Source organism: Typopeltis vanoorti, chromosome 20 (genome assembly GCF_054136105.1).
Source record: "Typopeltis vanoorti isolate ZY-2024b chromosome 20, IOZ_Tvanoo_1.0, whole genome shotgun sequence".
Classification (NCBI taxonomy): domain Eukaryota; kingdom Metazoa; phylum Arthropoda; class Arachnida; order Uropygi; family Thelyphonidae; genus Typopeltis; species Typopeltis vanoorti.
Window position 1 is genome coordinate 98,930,792 of NC_143568.1, and position 12,238 is coordinate 98,943,029.

At 35.0% G+C, this 12,238-nt stretch overlaps 1 protein-coding gene across 2 annotated transcripts in view; it reads left to right on the forward strand.

Annotated features, from left to right (window-relative positions):
• LOC150095703 (uncharacterized) overlaps positions 1-12,238 on the forward strand; it is a 65,315-nt gene that overhangs the window by 12,507 nt on the left and 40,570 nt on the right. For both annotated transcript variants that reach the window (XM_090410522.1, XM_090410523.1), the window contains exons 3-4: positions 4,196-4,282; positions 11,754-11,850. In XM_090410522.1, coding sequence (XP_090266648.1) covers positions 4,196-4,282; positions 11,754-11,850 — 184 coding nt within the window. The remainder of the gene's footprint in view (positions 1-4,195; positions 4,283-11,753; positions 11,851-12,238) is intronic.

The following is a 12,238-nucleotide window of genomic DNA, read 5'->3' on the forward strand; positions in this document are numbered from 1 at the left end:
AATATAAAAAATAAATACATTTAATTATGTGGTATTCATAGAAGTTTTTGATACACAGTTACATTTCTGAGACTGAACAATTAGTCTCTTCCTTTTAACTTTCGTTGGTGGAAATCTTTCACTTCATTCTCTCAAGATAATTTGTTTTTTCTGCTGATCTACTAATTTGCACATCTGTAAATACTTTTACTGTATTTCCTTAAATTTTAGGAGGGCAGTTTCTACCACTCAGAACCAATTTCTATTTTTCTTCAATAGCTGGGGCTTGTGACGAACACTATGAGAAAGTCTGTTTCAGAGGACAGAGGAAGTGAGATGAAAGAGAAGTATGACAAGTTGGATCATAAATTCATAAATGGATATATAGCAGCTGCTCACATTTTTACATGTTTAGAAAAAAAGTGGAGAAATTATTATAACAACTGGTTCCATAGAACAGCACCCATGAAAATGCCCTATTCTTCTTCTTCACCCATAGTCTATGCATACTGTTGGGATCTATAAAGGTGACAGTCCTAACATTCTCTCTCTCTCTCCAGATGTTTCTGTCTTGGGATCTCCTTAACAAATTGCAGAATGAAGAATTAGTACACTTTCTAATATTATCTATCCAGGTGATTTTAGGTTGTCTCTGGTGTCTTTTATCAGAAGTCAAGCCCTCTAGTGCTAACTTAGGTAAGCTATATGATCTAGCTATGTGGCCCAGCCACTGGAGCTGTTTCCGATGTGAAAATGCCTATAGCAAGGTAGAAATAGTGAGAACATGAATGAAATGATCCTGTGGGAAGGGTTAATCAGTTAACTGGATCTACTAAATAGCATCAAGAATTTTAGGGAGAATTTTGGTGTATACTCCCAAATATGAGGAGAGTATTCTAAGGTTTTGTGGAGTTTGAATTTGTATAGAGTTAGCAGTTGTAAAGTGAAGTAGTGCTTAAGTTGAAAAAGGACACCCCAAGCATTATTCATTGGCCATACTGTCAGTCTGTTTAAACCATCCTGCAGGATTTTGACAAGGGGAGGGATCTGGAAAGTTCTGATAAACACCTAGAAAATATTAAAGCAGCTGATATAACCACATGAAAGAACACACTAGTAGCAGAGTTATGAAGGTAACTTATGTTCTTATATCCTTGTATGTTCTTTCTTATTATTATTATTATTACATGATACCTCCAGGAAGTTCAAAGACTCATCGAGAGAGGACACCTACTCTACAACTCTCTGTCTCCATTTGATCCACCAACTATAGCAAACCTCATCATCTACACTAATGGCAGCTACTGCCCTCCACCACCACTAGTATTTTCACAGACAATTACAAACATCCATGGCCATGGCAGGATTCGAATCTGCAGCCTTTTGGCTGGAGAGCAGATACACTAACCACTTGGCCAATATCAGTTGCTTTAATATCATTTTTGCTGTAGGTGTTTATCAAAACTTTCCGGACCCCTGCCTTGTATATCACTCGTTAATTATTGCTCTACCAAAAATTAAAGATGCCAAGAAATTATATTTTTGGCTTAATCCTTTATCACGTGAAGCAGCTTCATACTTGCATGTGATGCAAGTATGAAGATACTTCATACTTCATATTTGCATGAAGTATGAAGATATTTCATACTTGCATCACATGCAAGTATCTTATACTTGCATACGAAGTATCTTCATGACTGGACTACTCATACATACTTCACACACAGCATTGTTTGCTTACACTTGTATAAAGGATTAAACCAAGATTATAATTTCTTGGCATCTTTAATTTATAGTATAACTAAGTATTTAATGTACTTAAATAATTAAGTACATTCAAAGATGGAAGAGAGCAAGAACAAGCAGTTCATACTTGATAATTGTGTAAGAGTAGTTAAGGGCATGAGGAAGTTTTTGCTTGAAGACTGGTGAATGAGGGGAATGGATTGCCAGAAGCTCTGCATGGCTTGTCAATTAATGAACTCAAGGAGGAGAAATTTGATGCTGTGTGAATAATAGCTGGTGTGGACTTCCTGTGATGAGTTTGTTTCCATGAAGGGACCATATAATAATCATCATTCAAATTGTCAAATGATGATATAATAATAATAATAATAATTCTCTCAAATAACCATATAATACTAATTATCTTCTTCTGTAATATTACTGTGTTATCTGCAATTTTTCCTTCCCTTGGGTGTTTGTAAAATATGTAAAATAAGTGCAAATTACTGAAATATGACTTCCCCATAACAAAGTCACTGTCTCCTACTGAATAAACATGCCACGGTTAATTAGAGTCCCAATGCAAGCAAGATTTTGAAATGTATATCCATTTCTGAATTTGAATCTTACTAGCTTTCCTAAGATCTCAACTCCAGAGATGATGAGGTGCCTCATAATTTGCTGCATCTGATTTTGTATCACCCTTGTAAATGGAAAACTGTCTTGCTATCATTTCAAAATCTTGCTTGCATTGGGATTCTAATTAACCATGGCATGGTATTATTCATCTGTCAGAACCACAAATACTCAATTAGAAAACAGTTTTTATACTTTTTACAGTAGTATAAACTTTTTATACTACTGTATTTTTTCGCTCCATTGCTGTAATCTTTCCTTGGATTATATTGGTTTGTGCCATTTGTAGTTAAAATGTGTTGGATACCACTTTTTCAGACATGGCTAGTAGTTTGAGTAAAAACATTGCAAAGAAAAAGGAGTAAGTATTATTGCATAAAATGTCACAATTATTTATGCCTGTGTTGTTAAGATTATTTATGAATATTACTTAAATAATGAGTAGTGAATCGTGCAGCAAAACTAAAAGAAGGTAACTTTTAGTTTGTTTTTTTCAATTTCTGTTAATTTTAGAGTTTGTTAATGTTAATTAGAGTTTGTTAATTTGTATAAATAAGCATATATGTATGCTTATTTATACAAATATAAATCAGCATCAATACAACATACCAATGCTTATTTTCTTAAGGAACATCCCTGATATGAAAGCACTGGCTTTTTCTCCTGTGATTTTAATAATTAAAAATATTATGATATAAATAATATATATTCTCATGAGTGCTCTTTACACCTCTGAAGATGATGCCAAAGTTGAAATGGCTTATACACCATAATGCAGCATTTTTATTTTATTCATTCTTTCTGTCTTGGAGGTTCCATTATGCCGCCATATTATTTATTCCTTTCTGGTTTTAAATTTTCCATGTATTTTTAATCTTTATTTTATTTTATAGTTTGATTTTAATTCCCTTGTAATTTATTATTTTATGGTGTTTGGGTGTATGATTTTATTCTTATCAGTGTCATCTCAGTTTATGTTCCAAGAAAATTTAAAGTTAGCAAGACAAGAACAGGAAGTACTTCAGGTGTACCCCAAGGTATGTATGAATATACATTATTTATGTCATAATATCTTTATTCATTAAAATCACAGGAGAAAGCCAAGTGCTTTCATATCAGGGATCCTCCTTAAGAAAATAAGCATTGCTATGTTGCATTGATTTGTATTTAGAGTCACATGAGGGGGAAAAAATTCAGAAAGATAGTATCTATAAATCAGCATATATAAATAACTATAAATAGTTATATATAGTTAGTTATATAGCAACAGTTAAAAAAACAAAGAACATTAAATAGTGAAGAGATATTATCAGTTCTTTAAGGAGCCATACACACTAAGCACCATAAAGAATGACTATTCTATCTGCAATGACTAGATGTAGAATTAATTATTTCTGACTATCAAGTCATAGTAGGCAACTGTATATATGAAAATGATCATTAGCTTAGTTTATGTTATCTACAATGTGGTTACAAGCAGGAGAAAAATAAGCAGGTCCAAAAATATGCTCAGGAAGCTACAAACATTGTTAAAGATATATTGAAACATTTTTTTTTTTTTGCAGGAAGTGTATGAATCAAAGAATCACAGTTCTGCTAGCTCAACTGAATATGATAATCATTATATCAGTCTCTCTTTTTTTAATACAGTATATCAATCTCAAACATAGGAGATCACATTAGTCTTTAGTCCCTTGTGCAGACTTAAAGGTAACCTATGGACTTCCTTAAAAATGAACACATACAAAAAATTTACATAATTTTGAGAAAGTATTAAATTGATCCATTTTTAATATTAAATATTGAACAATAAATATTTTAATATTAAATATTGAGTATTAATTTCTTTTCATAGTCTGAAGGTGGTGAACCATTTGAACCAGAAGTACGATCAACTGTCACAAAAGCTGATTTAATGGTCTTTGTAGAAGTACTTGAAAGAGTAAGGTGTAATTTATTTATTTACCATTATTATAAAATGAAAGTCATTGTAAATAACATTAATCACTTGAAAAAAACATATTATGTATCTACTGCTGCAATCACATATGTTATACTGGAGATCTTTATCTTCCCTCAACATATTAGATTCAGTGGGCTGTAATAGCCAACTACTACAAACACTTCCACCTCCATATGAGACCAGATAACTCATATTCCGTTGAAAAAAATCCTTAGAAAGATTCTTCACATCATAGACGGAATTCAAACTTATCTTTCCAAGAAAAGGCCATTATCATTACTAACTAAGCTATCAAGACTTTCTTTGCAAGAAACTTACACTTGGCAAAAGATTCTTGTTTTTATTCATATTTACCCTAGTATAAGTCAATAATTAAAGTATGTATGTGCAGTATCTCATATCTCACAGTGCATGTTTCATGTACTGTGAGTAGTTGATTTCACTGCAAGTTATCAACTTGCAGTGATTTCAATAATAATAATTGAATAATTATTATTATTGAAATCTTAATAATAATATCATATAATTTTTTATGATATGATTTAATATCATATCATAAAATGATATGATAATAAATAATAATATCATTGTCCGAGACCCAAACTAACTACTATACATGCAAAATTTATCATACCTCTCCTTAAACTCATTCACTGTCAGGGAACACACAACTAATCCAAGCAATCCATTCTAGTCATTCACCACTCTCCATGCAAAAAATCTGGTCTACACACCCCTACTAACCACACTTTTACATAACTTCCATGGATGGTCCCTAGTACTGTAGCTACTTGTCATCTATTGCAAAAATTTCCTTTGCATCAATTTTATAAATTCCCTATGTCCCCTCTTTTCAACCTATGAACTAAACTTTGCAATCCACAAACCTTCCACAGACTTGTCACTATCTTAGTCATTCATCTCTAAATCTTCTCTACCACTCCTGGTCCCCAAGAACATAACCAAATCTGTGCATAGTAGTCAAGATGCAACTGAATCATAGCCTCATAAAGAGGGATAATAACTCCCCTATCTTTACTTGTTAATGTGTGTTTCAACATCCACATAATCCTTTGAGCTATTTTACCAACTTTTGCAATATGCCCTCTGAACCTCAACTCTTTGTCCACAATTATCCCAAAGTCCTTAGCCTCATCCAGTTCCTGCAATCCAACATCATCAATATTATTATTATTATTATTATTACCCCAAGACCTCATGGAGTCAAAGACTCATCTGAGAGGTCCTTTTATCACACACACATCTCATCAGACACCACACTCTCAGGCAAGGCATTCCAATCATTCACAACTCTGCACGAAAAAAAACCTGCTTCTCACTCCCCTACTCACACCCTCTTTATACAGTTTCCAGGGATGACCACTGGTTCTCCCCTGATCTCCCACTATTCTCTGTAGAACTTCTCCACCATTGATCTTATAACAACCCCTTACCAACTTGTAGGTCTCTATCATATCTCTCCTCTTCTCCACCAGACTCTGCAAATTACATCTTCTCAATCTTTCTTCATACTCAACATTCCAGAGGTCAGAAACTACCTTAGTCAGTTGCCTTTGGACCCTTTCCAACATCTCTTCATCCTTCTGAAAATCCGGTGAACAAATCTGGGCACAATAGTCCATGTGTGGCCTAATCAAAGCCTTATACAACGGAACAAGAATCTCCCTACTTCTACACGTCAGTGTCCTCTGCATCATTCCCAGAAGCCTTTGTGTTGTCTTCACAATTTTGGCAATGTGTCCCCTAAATTTTAGATCCTTATCCACTATCACCCCCAGATCTCTTATTTCCTCTACCTCCAACAATATATTCTCACCAAGCATAAATTCTGCATCCCATCTTTGTTTTCCAAATTTTAAAACCTTATATTTTGCAACATTGAACTCACATCCCCACTTCCGTGCCCAATCACTCAATTTATTCAAGTCTTCTTGCAAGGCCACAACATCTTCACTACTCTTTATGGTTCATCCCAACTTTGCATCATCTGCAAACAACTGAATATCTCCATCCAAATCTTTGCCAATATCATTAATATAAGTTAAATAGTAATGGCCCTAAAACAGACCCCTGAGGCACTCCACTAGTGACTTTCCTTTTCCTGGATATCGCACCCCCATATACAACTTGTTGATACCTATCAGATAGCCAGTCTCCAATCCAATGCACTAATCTAATATCCAACTCCATCTGTTCCGGTTTGACTGTCAACTTATCATGAGGTACTCTATCAAAAGCTTTTGTGAAATCCAAGTATATTACTGTGTATCCTTCTCCTCTGTCCAAGGAAGCAGTCACTTTATTGTAATAAGTAAGTAGATTACTAAAACATGACCTCCCTTTAGCAAATCCATGCTGTCCATCAAAGATTATACCATTGTTGTATACCCAACTCTGGATCCTAGTTCTCACAAGCTTCTCCAACAACTTAACCACAACACCTGACACACAGATAAGCCTATAGTTTGATGCTTGAGTTCGATCACCTCAATATGATACACTATATCCAACCTATTCAACCCAAAGTGCATAACCTTACACTTTGCAACATTAAATTGACAATCATTATCCTTTGACCACAATGTCAATTTATCTAGGATATCATTCTAATTATCCTGATTCTCCTAGATTCTACTCCACTATATACGCTCTGTGGTCTCTGTCGGCCACTCCCCTCATTTGCTCCAAATTATGTAATAGTTTTCCATTTGTATTCTGTGAAATGCCTTTGCCAAGTCCAGAAGTATCATGGTGTAGCCATTTCTTCTATCCAATTCTGCTGTCACTTTATTATAAAGTTTGCATAAATTATTAAAACAGAATCTACCCTTTACAAAGCCACACTGATTATAGATTATCACGTCCCTATCAACCCACTGTTTGATTTTATTTTTAACCAACTTTTCCAATACTTTAATAACCATTCCTTATATATTAATTGGTCTGTAGTTTGCTACCTCTGTCTTGGAACTACTTTTAAGCAATGGAACTATCTTACCCTCTTTCCACTCCCCTGGAACCTTGCCAGAGCTGAGATTTAGATTGAACAACTTCATCAGAGGCAATGCCAATTGTCTTACACATTCATGTAGTACATGGGCTGATATGCCATCCAGCCTCACTGCTGTGTTCACATTCATATTTTTCAATATGCTGAACACCTCCTGTTCGTATACCTCAGTTTTGATATGCATCTCTATCACATCAGCAACTGCAAAATTTCCACTTGGATGATACTCCTTTGGAAAATAATTGCTCAAAAACTCAACTATTCCTTTTGCCTCTGTTACTTTCTACCATGAGCATTGTTTAAAGTCATCCTACCATAGTTATTTTTCCTCTTACTTGCTACATAATGAAAAAACTCTTTTGGATTTACTCTGGCCTGCTTAGTTAATTTTCTCTCATGATCTAATTGGCCTTTCTTAACAAACTAGTCACCTTTCTTGCTTGCACTTTGTGCTGATCACTTTTTTCTTTATATTTCCTGTACCCTGTTTTCTTTTTTTGCAGCCCTTACTTTATATTTCTGCTCATCCACTTAATCCCCACTTGATTTTCCCTCCTGATCCTGGGTATGCAGGCTGATACTACTTTTCTCATATAATCTCTGACTACTTCCCATGCACTACTGACTTTCTTTCCTTGCAGCTTCTTAAGCCACAGCACTGCATCAAGATTCCTCCTAAGTTTGTCACAATTACCAACTTTATAGTTCAACATAAACTCTTTATTGACAGAGAATTCCACATGTTTGGCAACTTCCCAGAACAAGACTGCACAGTCACTCTTCCCAATTGGAGGTAGAGTGTCTATCTTGTTTATGGATATATCTTCTGATGCTATTATCAGATTCAACACTCTCAAACCCCTTGTCCCTTCTGTAACATGCTGTGTCATGTAATTATCCCTTAGCAAGTGTATAAATTCCACTTCCATCTTGCAATGCCATATTTCCTTCCTCTTATCTATGTCCCCATAGTGAAAGTCTCCCATAATAACTGTTTAGTCTGCAATCATTGTGATAATCTGCTGATACATGGCATGTACATTTTCCTATGAACCCTCTGGTCTGCGGCAGCACCCAACAATATATTTTGTTCTATTCACCTCTATCTCACACCATACAGCCTCAAATGAACCATCTCCTCCAACCTACAATCCTCTTTAACTTCCAATTTTGTTGGTTATAATTCTTCAGCTATCATCAGCAATACTCCACTTCCTGTCCTATTTTTCCTCTATCCTCCCTGAAAATACAACACCCTTCGCATTCTATCCCTGTATACTTTTCTGTCAACCAGGTTTCATTGATGCCTATATAACCTGACCAATGCCCAAAACTCCTCACTCTTATTTCTGGTACTTCTTACATTCATGTCAACATCCCATTGTACCCCACAATTACCCTTGTGTAATGTCATTACCATCTCATTTCAATCAGAAACCTGTGAAATTGCATTCAGCATTGCAGAATCATTTCTGTACACACACACACACACATTTATCAGAGTGGCCAGGCAAATGCTTGACTGCATCCCCTCTAATATCTTTAGTTTCCCTGTTTTTGCACTTCTAAACGCTCACTGAACAACTTCTCCAAACATCTAACTCCAAAACTATTTAAATGTAGTCCATCAGGCATATATAATCGATCAGATATACAGTCCATCAAATTCACTCCATTCATCAATAAACTGCACACTATTCCTCCTACATAATCTTCTTACTGACTCATTAATAATCATGGCTGCTCTTCTCAACTCTGTCCTCTCATACCGAAGCAGCAGATTCGCGATTTTTACTTTCTTACTCTTCATTTTAGCTATTTTCAACAATTCTTTCATATTTTCTCTCATTGCATATTTCTGCCCTTTCAAATCTTTGTTCTTGCCATAACAATCATCTCTTTCACTTCTGCAAACTAACAGCATCACTAACATCTTTGATTTTCGCACATTGGAAACATGCTTTCATCACTTGCCCGTTAAGTGATGAAACCTCTTATCGTTGAATACTGTATAAGAGGAAAATGTGAATTCAGAAAGCATGATATGCAAGAAACTGGAAATAAGGATACAATACTGTATCCTTATTCCCAGTTTCTTGCATATCATGCTTTCTGAATTCACATTTTCTTTCATTCTCCTACCTTTTGCACCACACAACAATTGTTTCTCCAGTTGCTCTAGTTCCCATTTTGGCCTGTGAAGGACACAATGTAAATGCGCTATTTCACTCCTTGCTGTCATTTCATCATCCACATTACTTTCAGCCACTTCTTTCATGCTATCATTCTGTGCACTATCATCCATTACTTCTGCATTTGGCAGAACACTTTTGCTATCTTTCCTTACATTGTTAACATTCCTCAATTAATTTTCCTACTGTCCACATAAAGTTGCTCTAAGATGTCATGTAACGTAAAGAAACACTTCCTTGGAATTATATATTCTCACTATAATTAATGCCTTATCATATAGTAAGGTTACTTCTAGATCACTTTTAGCCATTATTTCAATAAAAATAACTCCACACACACATATTGGCTCTTTATTAACATCATCAGAAAACCAGATATTCCCCCTACCTCAAATGATCACCACTGTCATCACATCATAATGATACTAATGATATTGTAACATCCGTGATACACTACTGCTCACTTGCTTTCTACTTGGTTCTGCTTCACTGTGTATTACTCTTTGATGCCTGTCTCGCAGTTATCCTTTCACTATGACATTAGTTTCATATCCATTCCCATCTGTTCCAGCATAAGAGATGTCTGCACAGAATTTCCTTAAATGTTTTTTGAAAGTACAACAGCATTATGGTATAGCCATTTCCTTTATGTACTGTTATTATAGAAGGTGAATCAATTACTAAGGCAAGACCCTTCCTAATGCCATTCTTCCTTTCATTGGAAAGCACACCATGGAAGCATAATGGGTAGATAAGAATATCATATTCCTTTTCTAACATTACTGAATTTTGGCCTTAACTTTTCAGCACTTGAAATACTATTTCTGAGATATTAATTGGTCTAAATTTGCTACTTCTGTCTTGAAACCTCCTTTATATAAAGAATGTTCAAGAGAACAGGCAAAGAATATTAAGAGTGTTCAAGAGAACACTGCCTGCTCTCTTGAACTTTCATGTATCATACAAGCTGATATCCTAAGCACCTCCAGTTCAACAATTTCTCTTTACACAATCTGGTCTTTGCATCTCCACCTTGATGATACTCTAGCAAAGCAATCACTAGGTGACCCAGCTATTTCTTCTGCATCTAGCACCTTCTGTATTCTTTCAAGTTATCCTTCCATAATCATTCTTCCTTTCATTAGCCACATAGTAAAAAAACTCTAAAATTCCCTTTCAACTGCTCGGCTAATTTCTTCTCATAATATGATTTTTCCTTCCTTTCTATGATGGTCATTTTTTTTACCTCTACTTTCACAGCCAATCAGATTACCAATCAGACCTGATTGGTAATCAATCATGATTACCATTCAGGTCTGATTGGTAATCTGCATCCACTTCAACATCTGTGGACTAAAAAGCAATATTAATGATGTGCACCACCACCTACAAACGTCTAAACCAGAATTATGATTTTTATCAGAATCCCAACTGGCACCCTCAACAACAACTGTCCATCTCAACTACCCAAACTACACATTATGCAGTTCTTTCCACCACAAGGGTGGCACTTGTGCATGCACCAGAACTGGCATACTATGCCAGAGATTACAAAAACCTCACACTTGTATTAGCTTCCCTTCTGCAGTTTTACTAATCAAGAAAGAAGAGATGCTGAGGTGTTTGCCAATAGCAATGACCTAACACAGATCATCAATCTCCATACCAGAATACCTGACAACTTCTCCAATTGGATTCAAAATTTCCCTAACAAATCAATCTTCCCTTTTCATATAGGGAAGGTTGTGAGGCATCCTTCTTGGGGACTTTAACATCCACAACTTCTATTGGCTTCCCTTCTTAGTTTCACTGATCAAGAAAGCAGGAATGCTGAGATGTTTGCCATTAGCAATGACCGATATAGTGTATTTAAGGACCTTTTTGATTTGACAAACTTTGTGCTGCTCAAGTAAATAAAACTTCTTGAATATCTACCTTTGCAACCTTAACGATTAACTTTGTATTGCAATGTCTTGAAGGGAATCATCTTTTTGTTAGATTTTAATGTTTTTTGCTTCCCTTATTGTTTCACTTACCTGATATCATCATGATAAACTACGTGTGTCCTCAGAGGCTAAATCTATTATTACTTTAATTATAATGTTAGGAATATAGTGCATACTTAATTTTTATGATTTTTTAAATTATTAAAAAAAGTATTGTTTACTTAACAGCATATTGCTTTAAAAATCGTTTTTCTTTTTATTTCACGTTTCTTCTTTAAAAGAAAATGCAAAGAGAAGATACCTTGCCAACCTCTATCAGATTTACAACTCGACAAGCATGTCGTTTTGAGCTTCCTTGTGACATGAAGAGGTTAAAAAGTAAGTGCTTATCAAAATTTGTGAATATTTCTAGTTATACAGCATTTTCAAAAAAAAAAAAAAAAGAGAGAGAGAGAGAGAATGCCAGTATTTTAAATGCAATATTTTTCAACAAAATTATTGATAGTTACCTAAGGTAGTTGCTCACCAACTCCAAAGAGTTTTGTGCACAGAATGCTCATCCCATTCTGCTCAACAAATGTCAAGATGACAACATGCCAATAAAAAGCTCAGAATTTCATGCCATTGAAAGTTTGTGTCCGTGATTTATATGTAACAAGCATTTATTATTATTATTTAAAGATCCCCCATGGAGTGAAAGACACATCAAGGGAGGTTCCTTTGTCATACACTCACCTCATCATACCATGCCTCAAAAACATTTGAA